Genomic DNA, 18,645 nt, shown 5'->3' with positions numbered 1-18,645 from the left:
AAGCCTTGAAGCCGATACGTAAAGCTTTAACAAAGAGCAGCGATACTATCAAGGTGAGTGTTTCTTCTTCAACGATTACCAGGCACCTGCAACAAAGATAGCTCAGATGTGTGAGTGCCTTTTGATTAAGGAAGTCAAATAAAATACAGGCCTATTAAAATGTTTCAGTAGGTGGTTCTTATTTTACATAACATACACAAAGCAATGGTTGCCCTCTTGTGGAAGCATCATGAAACAATCAGACTGGCACCAGATCGTCTTTATTCGAAGCTTCCATGACCTCTTCAATAGTACCACGGATTAAAACCTATAAATAAATATCATGAAATACTAGGACTAATACCACAATTAAAATGGATGCACAAAGGGTAATGTAGTCCCCGGACTTCTGCTCTTCCTATACAACGCATCTGAAGAGAGGAGACGTTTCAGTTATACTGCAACGCATGCGCATGACCAGCTAGCTTTTCTACTGAAGCCTTCTTTCCTGGCTTCAAATGGTCAGTTGGCCCTCTGAAAGGGTCAAAGGTCAATCACTCCACGTTCCCCCTCACGACAGTTACAGTTGTGCTTCAGAAATGTTACAGCTTCACATTTCCACATCTACAATATTCTCACGATGATGACTTGTTCCTCTATTGTATGATGAGGGTTTATTTACATATTTGCCACGGTTCATATTTTGGTTTGGCCTCATAGGAACAGACATACAACCAACCGCATGTACGGGATTCAGCAGTGTTGTTACTTCATAAAATAACATAAAAAAAATAAAAAAAGTCAAGTCCTCCCATACTGTAAATAAAATGGTCCAGCAGCTAGTGGATTTAACATCCATGTTGAGACAGAAAACCCTTTTGAAACAACCTCCAGTCCACACCCAACCAACTCCCCGCTTGTCCATCAATGCTCACTGGCATCCATTTTGATTTTAGGTTCCACCCCAGTGGTTGTGGAATGTTAGTTGAGAGTCTTCTCGAGGGCCAACCAACAGTCATTATCCTTGGCACACCTGCCATGGCACCGGCTGCTCTTGTGGCAGTGCTACCCATCCAGAGGCTTGCCCAGGTAGACCATGGTCACCTCGGTGTTGCCATAGACAGCTGAGACGGCCGGGAAGAGGCAGGCTTTCGGAAGCCCTCGGAAGGCCACTCCCAGGAACTCAAAGCCTCTCTCGAAGGCCAGGGTTTTGTTATCCATATCCAGGATTACTCGTATCCTCTCCCCGATCTGTGGACGCACACCATTACACTAGAAAGTAATATAACAGTAAGTAACAGCTACAACACAGAACGGCTTCACTTTCAGAAGCTACAATTAATACATGCTTTACTGTTATGAGAACTTCTCATTTAAGGTGGCGTTCTTCTTGACATGCATCCTACTGCACAGGCCTAACTCATCAAACAAATATATGTCAATCTAATAACTAGAGACACTCCATTCAGACGGTTCATCAGCCTTATTAAACAATGGCTCTGAGCTTTAAAAAGAACATGCCCATTTATGTATTCAGACGTGTCTATAACTCTGTCTGCAGCTGACCCCATAGTGACAACGTCCCTGACCCCATAGTGACAACGCCCCTGACCCCATAGTGACAACGCCCCTGACCCCATAGTGACAACGTCCCTGACCCCTGCAGCTGACCCCATAGTGACAACGCCCTGACCCCATAGTGACAACAACCCTGACCTCATAGTGACAACGTCCCTGAACCCTGCAGCTCACCCCATAGTGACAACGTCCCTGAACCCTGCAGCTGACCCCATAGTGACAACGTCCCTGACCCCATAGTGACAACAACCCTGACCCCATAGTGATAACGTCCCTGAACCCTGCACCTCACCCCATAGTGACAACGCCTCTGACCCCATAGTGACAACGCCCCTGACCCCATAGTGACAACGTCCCTGACCCCATAGTGACAACGTCCCTGACCCCATAGTGACAACGCCCCTGACCCCATAGTGACAACGCCCCTGACCCCATAGTGACAACGCCCCTGACCCCATAGTGACAACGCCCCTGACCCCATAGTGACAACGTCCCTGACCCCATAGTGACAACGCCCCTGACCCCATAGTGACAACGCCCCTGACCCCATAGTGACAACGTCCCTGACCCCATAGTGACAACGTCCCTGACCCCATAGTGACAACGTCCCTGACCCCATAGTGACAACGCCCCTGACCCCATAGTGACAACGCCCCTGACCCCATAGTGACAACGTCCCTGACCCCATAGTGACAACGCCCCTGACCCCATAGTGACAACGCCCTGACCCCATAGTGACAACGCCCTGACCCCATAGTGACAACGCCCCTGACCCCATAGTGACAACGCCCCTGACCCCATAGTGACAACGCCCCTGACCCCATAGTGACAACGCCCCTGACCCCATAGTGACAACGCCCCTGACCCCATAGTGACAACGCCCCTGAACCCTGCAGCTCACCCCATAGTAACGACGTCCCTGAACCCTGCAGCTCACCCCATAGTGACGACGCCCCTGAACCCTGCAGCTCACCCCATAGTGACAACGTCCCTGAACCCTGCAGCTCACCCCATAGTGACAACGTCCCTGAACCCTGCAGCTCACCCCATAGTGACAACGTCCCTGAACCCTGCAGCTAACCCCATAGTGACAACGTCCCTGAACCCTGCAGCTCACCCCATAGTGACAACGTCCCTGAACCCTGCAGCTCACCCCATAGTGACAACGTCCCTGAACCCTGCAGCTCACCCCATAGTGACAACGTCCCTGAACCCTGCAGCTCACCCCATAGTGACAACGTCCCTGAACCCTGCAGTTCACCCCATAGTGACAACGTCCCTGAACCCTGCAGCTCACCCCATAGTGACAACGTCCCTGAACCCTGCAGCTCACCCCATAGTGACGACGTCCCTGACCCCATAGTGACGACGTCCCTGAACCCTGCAGCTCACCCCATAGTAACAACGTCCCTGAACCCTGCAGCTCACCCTATAGTGACAACGTCCCTGAACCCTGCAGCTCACCCCATAGTGACAACGTCCCTGAACCCTGCAGCTCACCCCATAGTGACAACGTCCCTGAACCCTGCAGCTCACCCCATAGTAACAACGTCCCTGAACCCTGCAGCTCACCCCATAGTGACGACGTCCCTGAACCCTGCAGCTCACCCCATAGTGACGACGTCCCTGACCCCATAGTGACGACGTCCCTGAACCCTGCAGCTCACCCCATAGTAACGACGTCCCTGAACCCTGCAGCTCACCCCATAGTGACAACGTCCCTGAACCTGCCTGCAGCTCACCCCATAGTGACAACGTCCCTGAACCCTGCAGCTCACCCCATAGTGACAACGTCCCTGAACCCTGCAGCTCACCCCATAGTAACAACGTCCCTGAACCTGCCTGCAGCTCACCCCATAGTGACGACGTCCCTGAACCCTGCCTGCAGCTCACCCCATAGTGACGACGTCCCTGAACCTGCCTGCAGCTCACCCCATAGTGACAACGTCCCTGAACCTGCCTGCAGCTCACCCCATAGTGACAACGTCCCTGAACCCTGCAGCTCACCCCATAGTGACGACGTCCCTGAACCCTGCAGCTCACCCCATAGTGACAACGTCCCTGAACCCTGCAGCTCACCCCATAGTGACAACGTCCCTGAACTTCAGCACTAAACTCGCTGTTTAGATGGCATTTTTTTTGGTGCAAAATATTTGCTATGGTGTACACTGTGCACTAATGATTACGACCCACGGGAAACAGGTTGCTAACCTACCTGGTATTTGGGGGCGTTGTTGCACTGGGGGAAGTTCCCGTTCACCTCCCCATTGTGGAGCAGGTTGTTGTCCACCAGGTTCCAGCCCCAGCTTTGGTCGTCAGTACCCAGGAGGGCCACGTAGCCCTGGCATTGCATGGCAGCACGCTTGGTGGCAATGCCGATCACCGCCACGGTCCCTAGGGGCCCCTCCCACCAGATCTCCCAGGCGTGGCGGCCCTCGGAGAAGCCGATCTTGCCGCGGGCTCCGTCGGTGCTCTGGGCGATGGGGTTGCGGTGAAGGGTGAAGCCGTTCTTCTTCACGTAGACGTTACGTGAACAGTCGTGGGAACTCAGAGCGTGCTGGTAGGACTTGAGCTTCGGGAGAGGAGAAGACAGGTGAGGAGGCAGACAAAGATGGGTCAGGGTTTTGAAGAGGATCAACACATTCATCCATCCATGTAATTTTATCAAATATGGCTGGTGCATCTCAATGAATTGAGAGCAAAATGAGGGCAGAATCCACATATGTACCAGCAACCAGAGATCATAGCTATATAATTTCATTTACATCATCTCATTCAGGAAATGAATGCATCATGCTCATCTATCTTATTTAATGCAGACGTCAAATAAACAGGGCGTGTGCAGACCGCTAGACACTAGTCTCTGCATGACAAGACAGCGTGACTAATAACGTTGATGAGTAGGCAGTCTGATTGAATGGCAAGCTAATATACATGCTGAAAGTGGGTGCGTGAGTTATTCATTGTGGTATAATCTGGATTGAAATAATACAAATCTGTAACAGCTATAGGCCTTCACCATGATTTTCAAATAGTAAACAAACGTTAGCGTACATAGCTACCTTTCCCTTGTGGGTTGGCAGATTGCAGAGAATGTCGGAGCGCAGTGCCTCTTCGCTGAGAGAGCGAGCGCACAGACTCCGCCACACCTCGCTGTTCTCGTCGGCTAGACAGTTGTTCCAATGCCAGCACACCAACGAGCACCGCATTAGATCATACAAATCTAAATAAGAGAACACATGCTCAAGAACCCGACTGGGTAGCCTGCCTGCTATTCCCACACCTCCGCCGGCTGCGACGAATGAGTTCCCGGCAGAGCTACAACTGGCAGCGGCTGCGCCGATGCAAGACTGCGCCCCTCCGGCGGCCGCTCCCGACATATTTGTCTAATTGAGGACGCCGACCGATAAATTGTGTTTTACAGCATAAATTCCTAACTAAAATGAATTAAAACGGACCATTTTTAACAACACGAGCCTAAATCACGGCGGTGGTATTGTTTTGCATGTATTTCCATGGACCCAGCCCGGGTTGGTAAAGGGAGAAGCAAAATGCGAAATCCAGTCAAGGTCCCGGAAATGTTTCTACAGCATTGATAAATCATGCATTTCTAAATGAATATAAATGAATATTTATTCTGATTCACAATGTTTAATTCTAAAGGAGGAGACAGAGATCATCTCAAAACTAACTTTTTGTCTGGAAAATGATAATAGGTGCATTTCACTTTGTGTTCCTGTTAGGACCTTTGTCTGTCATAAAGCGCCCCTTACAGCTGATCTACAGTCAGAATTCATTTTTACCCCCCAGCCAGCCCAGAGTCCAAACTGAAGATTGAAGTATGGTTTACTGATCCTAGATCTGTGTACAGGGTCAACTTCCATTATGGGGATGGTCGTAAAATGTAATTGACAGATAGAAAATAGATGAATGTACGAATGCTTATTTCAGATTTGATTGCAGTTATTTTTCTAGGAACAACGTATTGTTGAGCAATTGCCAACAACAACAGAAGTTCCACAATAATATATTCTACAAATTCCTAATGCATTAATGCATTGAGACACCCCCATAGCTATTATTTATGACAGATGATGCTTATGCATCAGTATCTGTACTCTATTACATATATGATATAATAGCGTATACCATGTTATACATATGCTGTCCCAGAATCATCGCCCAGAGACAGCAAAGTGAAAGTCACCTTTTATTGCAGTACGACATCATGTGACATGGGCACAAAGGAGACTCGATGTACTCGGAAGTGACGCCGGTTGCTGGAGGAATGTTTGTGCGCAGTGAGAGCCAAGCAGAAAACAGCAGCGTCAACCAGAGACAGTGAGAACAAAAATACAATAACCAAAAGTTAACATCTGAGCCTAAAGAACAGCAGTCGGAAACTGAGAAATTACAAACGTAAGTAACATTGAAAACTATTCCTAATATTACAGTTGGTATCTATTGTTAATCCATTTGCCAAGATTGACAATATGAAGAGGTGGTTGAAGGGTGAATGGGACAGCCAGTATTAACTACAAGGAGAGAGATGCGACTGAAGCCCCAACGCAATGCCACCCCGCGGCCCTTGTTGTTGTGGAACTACTGCATCGCCCATTAATAAACGCACATGAGTTAGTTTCCATAATTAAACGCTCCATAGGGATTTGTCAGGACAGAAGCACAGGAATAATGTCAGTGTTAACAGTTCGGTACCGTAATGTGTTGAATTCTACCTCTGCTGCCCTATGGTCCACTACTGTAGCTGTTCGTTAATCGATACACGTCCATTACTCTGACCAGGGGTCCCATAGTCTAAATGTGTCAAGTGAAAAGGGTGCCTCATGATGGCTAATTATGATTTATGAAAAACATTCATCTGTGTATATACTAGCTAGCTGCTCAGGGCTGCCAACTTTTGAAGAGGGCTTGGAGTGACATTTACTATGTGTGTGCCCCCGAGCACAACCCCCCAAGGGGGTTTACTGTTTTTAAGGTCATTTACTGCAATTCTACGTTTTTTGACATGGCTTAGTTCTATGAACAGCGTGGAATTGGTTTTAATAAAAATCACAGGTCGTATGCTTTGAACATTACATTGTACACTCAAAATTGGAAGACTTTGTTACTCAGCGATTTTTAGGGGGGGGGGTGAAATTTAAAAGTGATATTTCATTTTTATTTATTTTTTAATCCATTTGCCAACATGTCTAAAAAACTGTTTTTGCTTTGCCATTATGGGCTGTTGTGAGTTATTATACTGTTACATGTAGATTGATGAGGGGCATTTGTGTGTGTGTGTGTGTGTGTGTGTGTGTGTGTGTGTGTGTGTGTGTGTGTGTGTGTGTGTGTGTGTGTGTGTGTGTGTGTGTGTGTGTGTGTGTGTGTGTGTGTGTGTGTGTGTGTGTGTGTGTGTGTGTCCATTTTAGAATAAGACTGTAACGTAACAAAATGTGTAAACAGTGAAGGGGTCTGAATACTTTCTGAATGCACTGTATGCTATAGTTAGCTATTGCGGCTAGTTTAACTGGTTTGCTAGCTAACTACCTCCTTTACATCGTTTTGTTTGTGAAGCTATAATGATTCAGATCATGAGTCATGACACAACGTATTGCTTCATAACGTGGAGGACGATGTGATGCTGTGTGACAGCAACCAGTATGGCATTTACTATAGCCACGTTTTTGTTTTTAACAGTGGTGTAAAGTATTTCAGTAAAATGACTTGAAAGTACTACTTCAGTAGTTTTCTGGGGTATCTGTACTTTACTATTTATATGTTTGACTCATTTTACTTTTACTTCACTACATTCCTAAAGATAATGATGTACTTTTTACTCCATACATTTTCCCTGAAGTACTCAAATCAGATGTTATTGTTCACATACACATAGAGTTAGTTAGATGTTATTGTTCCCATACACATATAGTTAGATGTTATTGTTCACATACACATATAGTTAGATGTTATTGTTCACATACACATATAGTTAGATGTTATTGTTCCCATACACATATAGTTAGATGTTATTGTTCCCATACACATATAGTTAGATGTTATTGTTCACATACACATATAGTTAGTTAGATGTTATTGTTCACATACACATATAGTTAGATGTTATTGTTCACATACACATATAGTTAGATGTTATTGTTCCCATACACATATAGTTAGATGTTATTGTTCACATACACATATAGTTAGATGTTATTGATCACATACACATATAGTTAGATGTTATTGTTCACATACACATATAGTTAGTTAGATGTTATTGTTCACATACACATATAGTTAGTTAGATGTTATTGTTCCCATACACATATAGTTAGATGTTATTGTTCCCATACACATATAGTTAGTTAGATGTTATTGATCACATACACATATAGTTAGTTAGATGTTATTGTTCCCATACACATATAGTTAGATGTTATTGTTCCCATACACATATAGTTAGATGTTATTGATCACATACACATATAGTTAGTTAGATGTTATTGTTCACATACACATATAGTTAGTAGATGTTATTGCGGGTGTAGCGAAATGCTCGTTACATTTCGAATGCTTTACAGGACACGAAAATTGTCTAATTCACACACTTATCAAGAAAATATCCCTAGTTATCCCTACGTTATATGTTCTAGTGAACTGACTAAACACATGGTTTTCTTTCTATAAGGAATTTGAAAAGATTTATACATTTGATACTTTAGTAATGATATTTACTTTTGATACTTAAGTATATTTAAAAACAAATACTTTTACTCAAGTAGTATTTTACTGTGTGACTTTTACTTGAGTTATTTTCTATTAAGGATATCTTTACTTTTACTCAAGTATGACAATTGGCTACTTTTTCCAAAACTGTTTTTTTAATGAAGAACGTATCAGATTTTGTATCTAACATTAACATAACACTATAATGTTTGCTTCTTGTCTTGGTTGTTGCAGTATCTGAACAGTGTGCATTATGAACCCAGTGTACTGCCCTGCACCAACAGGGGTCCCCTATGCCAATCAAAAGGGACATTTAGTAGGATACCCAGGTAGGCAGAGAGCCCCTTAACCAGTTTGTGAGCCTGTAGTGTTGACACACAGTTTTAGAAGAAGAAAAATCTCTCTATAAGTGTTGCGTCTTCTCTAAATGTCTGTCTGATGCTTCTGAACTTCACTTGTTTGACATGTGACCTCCCAGCTGGATTCCCTGTGGGCTATGCAGCCTCCCCTGCCTATGCCCCCAACATGTACCACCCTGGAGCCAACCACCCAGCCTTCCCCACAGGTAAGGTAACAGCCCCCCCCAGAGCTGCATCTAAGCCGACCCTTGTACAGTCAGTGCATACATTTGTAGTATGTGATTTCTTGTGGGAATTGATCCCCCAACCTCACCAGGGGTGTATTTATTACGCAGGTTCCGTTGCAAAATATTTCTTGAACGGAGGAAAATGGAAGGAAACAGGGACCTACTTGAATTTATCCAATAGAAACTCATGTTCTGCTCTGTTTGCTTCCATTTGGTTTTTAAACGTTTTCCATAATGAATACACCCCCAGGGGGTCTAATCATTAGTCCAAACCGTTGCAATTGAGTTTCCATTGGACAAAATCAGGTAGGACCCTCTCCGTTCTGTTTGGTTCCTAGTGAGTACACCCCAGCTGAAGCGCATCAGTTTGGGCAGGGGATAGGAACGTGCAGCCGATCATGGGATCGTTGCAACCCAACACATTACTGAAGGCTAAATCCTGACCTGAATTGAATCAGTCTAACTGAATCGCAGTCTTTGTACGTAGTGTAGCAGCCGCTGTGTTGTGACTCTGTACACCATGGTTTCATCACCTTTAGCTAAACATGGAGAACCAGACAGCTCTCAGGAGAGATGATTGAATTCAGCCAAACGTTTCTGCCTCTCGTTTTGTTTTCCAGCTACACATATTTTGCCATTGACTGAAACTTCCCTCTTTTGTGTTGTACAGATTCAGAAAGGAGTCAGACAATAGTCAGTCCCTTTTACAAGCCCTTGGGACAAAAGGCCTGAAGTGTTAATAGTTTGTTTTTGTTCCTGTTAAAATGTGTAATTCCCCAGATGATATCTGAAATGTCTCTTATAGGTTACGCTCCGGGCACTCCTTTCAAAATGTCCTGCTCGCCCACCACGGGGTCTGTCCCACCTTACTCCTCGTCTCCCAACCCTTACCCTGGAGCAGTATACCCTGTGAGAAGCACCTACCCCCAACAGAACCCCTACGCTCAGGTCAGTCAGTCCGTTAGTTCATCGACAGACTGCTGCAACATATCCAATCAACCTCTACCATCGGAAGTAGTACAACATAAACTACTATTTTTTTTATTTGTTTTGCTTATTTTCAGAACCGTACTGAACAAAAATATAAACGCAACATGTTAAAGTGTTGGTTTCATGAGTAAGGGTAAGGGTTGAAAGATCCCAGATATTTCTCATACTGTGCATGAATCTGTTAGCATCCCTGTTAGTGAGCATTTCTCCTATGCCAAGCAATAACAGTTTGAACCTAGCGCAGTACTTGGCTGTGACATCACACAGTTCCATGGTTAGTCCAGGCAATAGAGGAGGGCAGGGTAGCCTAGTGGTTAGAGCGTTCGACTAGTAACCGGAAGGTTGCAAGTTCAAACCCCCGAGCTGACAATCTGTCGTTCTGTCCCTGAACAGGCAGTTAACTCACTGTTCCTAGGCCGTCGTTGAAAATAAGGATTTGTTCTTAACTGACTTGCCTAGTTAAATAAAGGTAAAATAAAAATAACCTACTATTCATTATTCTCCCTATCATAATTCTATGTACACTAATCTTCCAACGTTACCGTGTGTTAAACAACTGAATGTGGTAATTTTCCGAATGAATCCAACCACCATTTTCTTTCTTCTCTGTGTAAAGACTCTCATAAATATATATACCGTATTTCTTCAAATAATCATTTTTATTAAGACAATACAATACGAATGGCCGCTCCCATTAGTGGGTGCCCTCGACTCCCACCCGCCCCGAGGTGCCGGAAGGGCCCCGCCCCCAGCCCAAAGGGTTTCGTAAATACTTTCCTAAAACCCTAAATAATCTACAAGATCAGAGAATATTTTAAAAAGTAAATGTATTCAGAGCGAGCAAGGTAGCCACTCCTGCCGAGCGCATTACACTACGGAATAAGTTGTCTGAATAACAAATACTGAGAAGTGCTTAAGAAAGCCAGACATTACCTAGGTCTGAATCGGGTCCATACACATTAGCTTGCTGCATATTACTGCTGTAGTTGGCTCAATGTGGCGCTGGCGTGAGATCTCTTTCTCTCTCTCTCTCTCGCTCTGAGGTATTGATGTGAGATCTTTCTCTCTCTCTGAGGTATTGATGTGAGATCTCTCTCTCTCTGAGGTACTGATGTGAGATCTCTCTCTCTCTCTGAGGTATTGACGTGAGATCTCTCTCTCTCTCTCTCTGAGGTACTGATGTGAGATCTCTCTCTCTCTGAGGTATTGATGTGAGATCTCTCTCTCTCTCTCTCTGAGGTACTGATGTGAGATCTCTCTCTCTCTGAGGTATTGATGTGAGATCTCTCTCTCTCTCTCTCTGAGGTATTGATGTGAGATCTCTCTCTCTCTCTCTGAGGTATTGATGTGAGATCTCTCTCTCTCTGAGGTATTGATGTGAGATCTCTCTCTCTGAGGTATTGATGTGAGATCTCTCTCTCTGAGGTATTGATGTGAGATCTCTCTCTCTGAGGTATTGATGTGAGATCTCTCTCTCTCTCTGAGGTATTGATGTGAGATCTCTCTCTCTCTGTGGTATTGATGTGAGATCTCTCTCTCTCTCTCTGAGGTATTGACGTGAGATCTCTCTCTCTCTCTGAGGTATTGATGTGAGATCTCTCTCTCTGAGGTATTGATGTGAGATCTCTCTCTCTCTCTGAGGTATTGATGTGAGATCTCTCTCTCTCTCTCTGAGGTATTGATGTGAGATCTCTCTCTCTCTGAGGTATTGATGTGAGATCTCTCTCTCTCTCTCTGAGGTATTGACGTGAGATCTCTCTCTCTCTCTCTCTCTCTCTCTGAGGTATTGATGTGAGATCTCTCTCTCTCTCTCTCTCTCTGAGGTATTGACGTGAGATCTCTCTCTCTCTCTCTCTCTCTGAGGTATTGACGTGAGATCTCTCTCTCTCTCTCTCTGAGGTATTGATGTGAGATTCTCTCTCTCTCTCTCTGGTATTGATGTGAGATCTCTCTCTCTCTCTCTGAGGTATTGATGTGAGATCTCTCTCTCTCTCTGAGGTATTGATGTGAGATCTCTCTCTCTCTCTCTGAGGTATTGACGTGAGATCTCTCTCTCTCTCTCTCTCTCTCTCTCTCTCTGAGGTATTGATGTGAGATCTCTCTCTCTCTCTCTCTCTCTCTGAGGTATTGACGTGAGATCTCTCTCTCTCTCTCTCTCTCTGAGGTATTGACGTGAGATCTCTCTCTCTCTCTCTCTGAGGTATTGATGTGAGATTCTCTCTCTCTCTCTCAGGTATTGATGTGAGATCTCTCTCTCTCTCTCTGAGGTATTGATGTGAGATCTCTCTCTCTCTCTCTCTCTGAGGTATTGATGTGAGATCTCTCTCTCTCTCTGAGGTATTGATGTGAGATCTCTCTCTCTCTCTCTGAGGTATTGATGTGAGATCTCTCTCTCTCTCTCTCTGAGGTATTGATGTGAGATCTCTCTCTCTCTCTCTCTCTGAGGTATTGATGTGAGATCTCTCTCTCTCTCTCTCTCTCTCTCTCTCTCTCTGAGGTATTGATGTGAGATCTCTCTCTCTCTCTGAGGTATTGATGTGAGCTCTCTCTCTCTGTGGTATTGATGTGAGATCTCTCTCTCTCTCTCTAAGCATCAAGGCACTTACTACACACAGCCTCTGTACGCAGCCCCGCCCCATGTCATACATCACACTACAGTGGTCCAGCCCAATGGGATGCCAGCAGCCATGTATGCCCCGCCCATGCACCACCCGCCTCGCCCCCACAATGGTGTTGCCATGGGGATGGTAGCAGGGACCACTATGGCCATGTCAGCTGGTGAGTTCCATTATTTTCCTCTTTTTTTATACTATCCTGTCTCTACACAGCGTACAAATCTTTGACGAGGATGAAGAAATGGTTTTGCTTTTGTCTAAATTCCTGACCTTTCCCACCTCCCTCCCTTCTCCAGGAACATTGTTGACACACTCCCCGAATCCCCTCGCCCCCCACCAAGTCGCGATGCCCACATACCGACACCCAGGCACGCCCACCTACAGCTATGTGCCCCCCCAGTGGTGAAGTGATGTCACTGTGAGTAGTGAATACGTCCTCCGTGTCACCCATTTCGTGCTCTCTCTGGTCAATCTGCCTGGGACAAACACTGACCACTGACACCGAACACATGGAAATACAAGAGCATAGAAAATGGATCATTTTATAGTTATAAAATCACTTTTTTTTTTTTTTGACTTTTCAGGCAGGAAAATACAGGAAGGGTGGCCTACTTGTTACCATTTTAAAGGCTTGTCACAGGAAGGGTGGTCTACTTGTCACAGGAAGGGTGGTCTACTTGTCACAGGAAGGGTGGTCTACTTGTCACAGGAAGGGTGGCCTACTTGTTACCATTTTAAAGGCTTGTCACAGGAAGGGTGGCCTACTTGTCACAGGAAGGGTGGTCTACTTGTCACAGGAAGGGTGGTCTACTTGTTACAGGAAGGGTGGCCTACTTGTCACAGGAAGGGTGGTCTACTTGTCACAGGAAGGGTGGTCTACTTGTCACAGGAAGGGTGGTCACTTGTTACAGGAAGGGTGGTCTACTTGTCACAGGAAGGGTGGTCTACTTGTCACAGGAAGGGTGGTCTACTTGTCACAGGAAGGGTGGTCACTTGTTACAGGAAGGGTGGTCTACTTGTTACAGGAAGGGTGGTCTACTTGTTACCATTTTAAAGGCTTGTCACAGGAAGGGTGGCCTACTTGTCACAGGAAGGGGGGTCTACTTGTCACAGGAAGGGTGGTCTACTTGTCACAGGAAGGGTGGTCACTTGTTACAGGAAGGGTGGTCTACTTGTCACAGGAAGGGTGGTCTACTTGTCACAGGAAGGGTGGTCACTTGTTACAGGAAGGGTGGTCACTTGTTACAGGAAGGGTGGTCTACTTGTCACAGGAAGGGTGGTCTACTTGTCACAGGAAGGGTGGCCTACTTGTTACAGGAAGGGGGAAGGGTGGTCTACTTGTCACAGGAAGGGTGGTCTACTTGTCACAGGAAGGGTGGTCTACTTGTCACAGGAAGGGTGGCCTACTTGTTACCATTTTAAAGGGTTGTCACAGGAAGGGTGATCTACTTGTTACAGGAAGGGTGGCCTACTTGTTACCATTTTAAAGGGTTGTCACAGGAAGGGTGGTCTACTTGTTACCATATTAAAGGGTTGTCACAGGAAGGGTGGTCTACTTGTTACAGGAAGGGTGGTCTACTTGTTACCATTTTAAAGGGTTGTCACAGGAAGGGTGATCTACTTGTCACAGGAAGGGTGGTCTACTTGTCACAGGAAGGGTGGTCTACTTGTTACCATTTTAAAGGGTTGTCACAGGAAGGGTGATCTACTTGTCACAGGAAGGGTGGTCTACTTGTCACAGGAAGGGTGGTCTACTTGTTACCATTTTAAAGGGTTGTCACAGGAAGGGTGATCTACTTGTCACAGGAAGGGTGGTCTACTTGTCACAGGAAGGGTGGTCCACTTGTTACCATATTAAAGGCAGTGGTCAATAGATGGACATTTTATGTGTAGGAAAACAATCAATCAGTATTACTGTGTATTAATCAACTTTTCCTCTGCTTCTCTTCAGGTCAGAAGATGGTAGATATGCATCGACACTCCCGTCCAGTGTGCTACAGCTGATGATGATGATGATGATGACCCCCTTCAGCTGTTCTTCCTTCCTTTGTATAGGCGTGTTGCGAATCTGAATCCTAACCATCCATCAACAGGTCTGTTCAGAACGGGATGACGAGAATCTTCCCACTCCTGACTGTTCCTGTTTGGATTAACGCTATCCCAGAATCCCTCGCATATCTTCCGTCAGATGGCTACTGGAAGTCTCCTCCATGCAAACTTGTGTTTTGTGGACTGTCTTTAGAAATGTGTAGTTAACTATTTTAAGTCGTTAAAAGAGAGTTTGGATGAGTTTTTATTTTTGGGATCCATATCGAGGTAAATGCGCGTGTGTGTGTGTGTGTATGCTAAATAACGCTCGCTCAATCTACCTGAGACATGCAAAATCACCAACAAGATTGAATCTAAAGGAACTAAGAATAAGAACTGCAATTGTTTTAGCACTGATATCGTGTCTTAATTTGAAACCTTAAATAAGAAAGGGGAGGGGGGGGGGTAGTTTCATACAAACTTAAAGATGGAATCCTCAGTAGGGGGGGGACGGTGCCTCTGGCTGCCCCACCACTGTTATGTGCAGTATGTTTTGTGTTCCTCGTGTCAGAGGGGGAACAACAGTGTTGGTTGTTTTGCAGTGGTAATATCACAAACGGATATGGCTGTTTCACCATTAACGACTCCAGCTTTAGGATTACTACTCAAAGCCGTGCGGAATTTTATTTGACTTATTTTTAGTAACGTTGCTGGCAGAGTATTATTTCCCTACTAGATGAAGCTGTGTCGACATTTTGTCTGTTGGGCCAATGTTTTTATTTTTTTTCTAGTTTGGGAAAATGAGATATGTTTTGTTGCTGTTGAGGTTTGTGCCTCTGTGTCCCATTCCAACACTAAATCATTCTCCACACTCTTTGCCCATTGGGAGATGTTGTGGACACAGAGTTCCATGTAGAAGTTCCAACGGTCTTAAACAGATCATTTCCTTTCCTCTTGGACCATTTGTCCTAAGATCCCCAACATCATGACAGCAGAATGGCCTGCCGTGACATGTGATCTATTACTGGTCGCAAAGGAAAGTCATCTATTGACAACTACTTGGACTCAGTCCTGCAGACAATGAGTGATTGTGTATAATTCTATTTTCAGAGGTTTAAACTACTGAAAACGTTGCATGTACAGATGCATGTATTTATGTATGTATCATACCTGAGCATGTCTGATTACTTTATGTCATTGGTTTGGGCTTAACCGCACCAAGAGCCACAAACTTTTAAAATCAATGCTAACCTGAGACATTTTCAACAGGTTTGAGACTTTATTAAGTGTATTATAATTTAAGCACCACTGGAAGAGAAGACACATTAAATTGTTATTTGAGACACAGTTTTAAGGAAGCCAGTACTTAACTGAAGTGAGATGTCTCTCCCAAGTTACCTCAAGACTCCACCAGAACTCACCCGATTTATATCATTGTCTGAGTCACTCGTCTATCTAATCTAAGTCACCTCAGTTACTGAATCTGTTTTGTAATGTGTTTTTGGGTTGTCGAGAAAGACTACAAAATAAAAACTATTATGAGAATTTGTCAAGGTTTTTTTATTTAACCATTTCATTGAATCATGTCACCTGCAAATCTTTGGGGATCCAAGGATGATGTGGTGATTTACGATAACACCGAGCGATGGGGTTCGAGGTGATTTACGATAACACCAAGCGATGGGGTTCGAGGTGATTTACGATAACACCGAGCGATGGGGTTCGTGGTGATTTACGATAACACCGACGATAACACCGATAACACCGAGCGATGGGGTTCGTGGTGATAACACCGAGCGTGGGGTTTGACGATAACACCAAGCGATGGGGTTCGTGGTGATTTACGATAACACCAAGCGATGGGGTTCGATAACACCAAGCGATGGGGTTCGAGGTGATTTACGATAACACCGAGCGATGGGGTTCGTGGTGATTTACGATAACACCGAGCGATGGGGTTCGTGGTGATTTACGATAACACCGAGCGATGGGGTTAGGAATACAAGCTCCCCGTAGTCTCCTCATCAGCAGGAATACAAGCTCCCCGTAGTCTCCTCATCAGCAGGAATACAAGCTCCCCGTGGTAGTCTCCTCATCAGCAGGAATACAAGCTAACACCCGATGGGGTAGTCTCCTCATCAGGGGAATACAAGCTCCCTGTAGTCTCCTCATCAGCAGGAATACAAGCTCCCTGTAGTCTCCTCATCAGCAGGAATACAAGCTCCCCGTAGTCTCCTCATCAGCAGGAATACAAGCTCCCCGTAGTCTCCTCATCAGCAGGAATACAAGCTCCCCGTAGTCTCCTCATCAGCAGGAATACAAGCTCCCTGTAGTCTCCTCATCAGCAGGAATACAAGCTCCCTGTAGTCTCCTCATCAACAGGAATACAAGCTCCCTGTAGTCTCCTCATCACAGGAATACAAGCTCCCTGTAGTCTCCTCATCAACAGGAATACAAGCTCCCTGTAGTCTCCTCATCAACAGGAATACAAGCTCCCTGTAGTCTCCTCATCAGCAGGAATACAAGCTCCCTGTAGTCTCTTCATCAGCAGGAATACAAGCTCCCTGTAGTCTCCTCATCAGCGTCAACACACATTTATTTTTTGGTCACAACGGACAACTTTGTCTTGCCAGAAACCCTGAATATTCACCTGTAAATGAACACTTCTGGAAGGTGTCACAGACAGCGTTCCAATGGGGAACAAAAGTGCACCTCTTCAATCCCGCCTCATTTTGAGAATACATGTAGAATCCGAAAATGTGTTGCTAAATGAATGTAAATGTAGGGGTTTATAAAGGTAAAACAGTACTCTTCATACTGTGTGTTTCAAAGCATCCGTACACTCTTCAGATGGTACTTCCATAAAGAAGGTAATGACGCGCAGGGTAAGGCAGGGATCCCAAACTCAGTCCTCAAGGGGTACATGTTTCGTTTTTGTTCCCCCTAGCACTACACCACTGATTCAGATAATCAATCAGCTTTGACCATTTGAATCAGCTGTGTAGTTTTAGGGGCAAAAAACAAAATGTGCACCCCTTGAGGACCGAGTTTGGGAAAGTTCAAAGGTTAGGCGTGTGAACTATCAACTCTTATTAAATAATTAAAATAAACCAGGGAAACATTTTTTTTGTCATTTTTTTGTACAGAAAGAAGTACAATAAACGTTTATCACAATTTTCACCTTTTTGTTTTTTCAGAAAGAAACTTAAATGCAAAAGTAACATGTTTCTGGCATTGTGAACAGTTGGCATTTAGTCGGAAAACAAAAACAATGGGGGGGGGGGAAATGTCACATTTTGCTGTCGCCAGGCAACGTCTTTCATAAAGAGGAGCTTCACTGGCAGTCAGTCACATGATCACGCAGCAGTAGTGGAACCAATCGGTTGTTGGTTGCAGTAGCAGGTATAACAGTCCTCGTGACGGTCTCCCAACGTGTATATACACACACACAATGTCCGGAAGAACCATTCCCAAGTCTCACTGTAACCAACCTATAAAGTCCTTTCTCCAAAGAAAAAAATATCATCGTAATAATCTTTCACGATATCACTATTTCAATTAGGATAGGATTATGTATATATACATATATAACAATAAAAAAAGAGCATCTGGCATAAAAAGTTCAGTTCAGGCACGAGCAGAGAGCTCTCCTCTCCGTTGGCGGTTCACTTCTTGAAAGGCGTCAGTCTGCCGATGTTTTGCCAGAAGGTGGTTGCCTTTCGTTTGGGCTCAGCCAGCATGAAGACCTGCTGCTGGGGAACGCTGCTGGGCAGAGATGGCTGCTTCTGACGGAGCAGGAAGTCACAATATGGCCGTGTCACCGCTGGGGAGAGTAGAACAGAGGGGGGGTTAGTAATCTAAGGGTCACCGCTGGGGAGAGGAGAACAGAGGGGGTTAGTAATCTAAGGGTCACCGATGGGGAGAGGAGAACAGAGGGGGTTAGTAATCTAAGGGTCACCGCTGGGGAGAGGAGAACAGAGGGGGGTTAGTAATCTAAGGGTCACCGCTGGGAAGAGGAGAACAGAGGGGGGTTAGTAATCTAAGGGTCACCGCTGGGGAGAGGAGAACAGAGGGGGTTAGTAATCTAAGAGGAGAACAGAGGGGGGGTTAGTAATCTAAGGGTCACCGCTGGGGAGAGGAGAA

General features: G+C 45.2%; 3 protein-coding genes across 8 annotated transcripts in view; 1 reads left to right on the top strand and 2 right to left on the bottom strand.

The window, feature by feature from the left end:
- Positions 1-241: 241 nt before the first annotated feature.
- Positions 242-5,105, bottom strand: LOC124019068 (F-box/SPRY domain-containing protein 1). 2 transcript variants are annotated; one of them, XM_046334428.1, is made up of 3 exons: positions 4,620-5,105; positions 3,773-4,129; positions 242-1,230 (listed from the first exon to the last, which is right to left on the bottom strand). In XM_046334428.1, the coding sequence occupies exons 1-3, from the start codon at positions 4,935-4,937 to the stop codon at positions 1,045-1,047; spliced, it is 861 nt and encodes a 286-aa protein (XP_046190384.1). In that variant the 5' UTR covers positions 4,938-5,105; the 3' UTR covers positions 242-1,044. The 2 variants fall into 2 exon arrangements, with proteins under 2 accessions (XP_046190384.1, XP_046190383.1); XM_046334427.1 differs by having other exon boundaries at positions 242-1,251; positions 4,620-5,104.
- Positions 5,106-5,817: 712 nt separating this feature from the next.
- Positions 5,818-16,047, top strand: fam168b (family with sequence similarity 168 member B). Its single transcript, XM_046334426.1, has 7 exons — positions 5,818-5,976; positions 8,518-8,612; positions 8,762-8,848; positions 9,675-9,817; positions 12,451-12,637; positions 12,771-12,892; positions 14,426-16,047. Exons 2-6 carry the CDS (start codon positions 8,537-8,539, stop codon positions 12,878-12,880), a joined length of 603 nt encoding a protein of 200 aa, XP_046190382.1. The 5' UTR covers positions 5,818-5,976; positions 8,518-8,536; the 3' UTR covers positions 12,881-12,892; positions 14,426-16,047.
- Positions 16,048-16,900: 853 nt separating this feature from the next.
- Positions 16,901-18,645, bottom strand: part of LOC124019065 (rho guanine nucleotide exchange factor 4-like) — a 163,127-nt gene continuing 161,382 nt past the window's right edge. For 3 of the 5 annotated variants that reach the window (XM_046334421.1, XM_046334419.1, XM_046334422.1), the window contains one exon: positions 16,901-18,325. In XM_046334421.1, coding sequence (XP_046190377.1) covers positions 18,168-18,325 — 158 coding nt within the window. In that variant the 3' untranslated portion in view covers positions 16,901-18,167. The remainder of the gene's footprint in view (positions 18,326-18,645) is intronic. The other 2 variants (XM_046334423.1, XM_046334424.1) reach the window with 1 other exon arrangement.

Source organism: Oncorhynchus gorbuscha, unplaced genomic scaffold (assembly GCF_021184085.1).
Source record: "Oncorhynchus gorbuscha isolate QuinsamMale2020 ecotype Even-year unplaced genomic scaffold, OgorEven_v1.0 Un_scaffold_65:::fragment_4:::debris, whole genome shotgun sequence".
Lineage (NCBI taxonomy): Eukaryota > Metazoa > Chordata > Actinopteri > Salmoniformes > Salmonidae > Oncorhynchus > Oncorhynchus gorbuscha.
The sequence above is the reverse complement of the archived record's forward strand: the minus strand, read 5'-3'. Positions and strand labels throughout refer to the sequence as shown.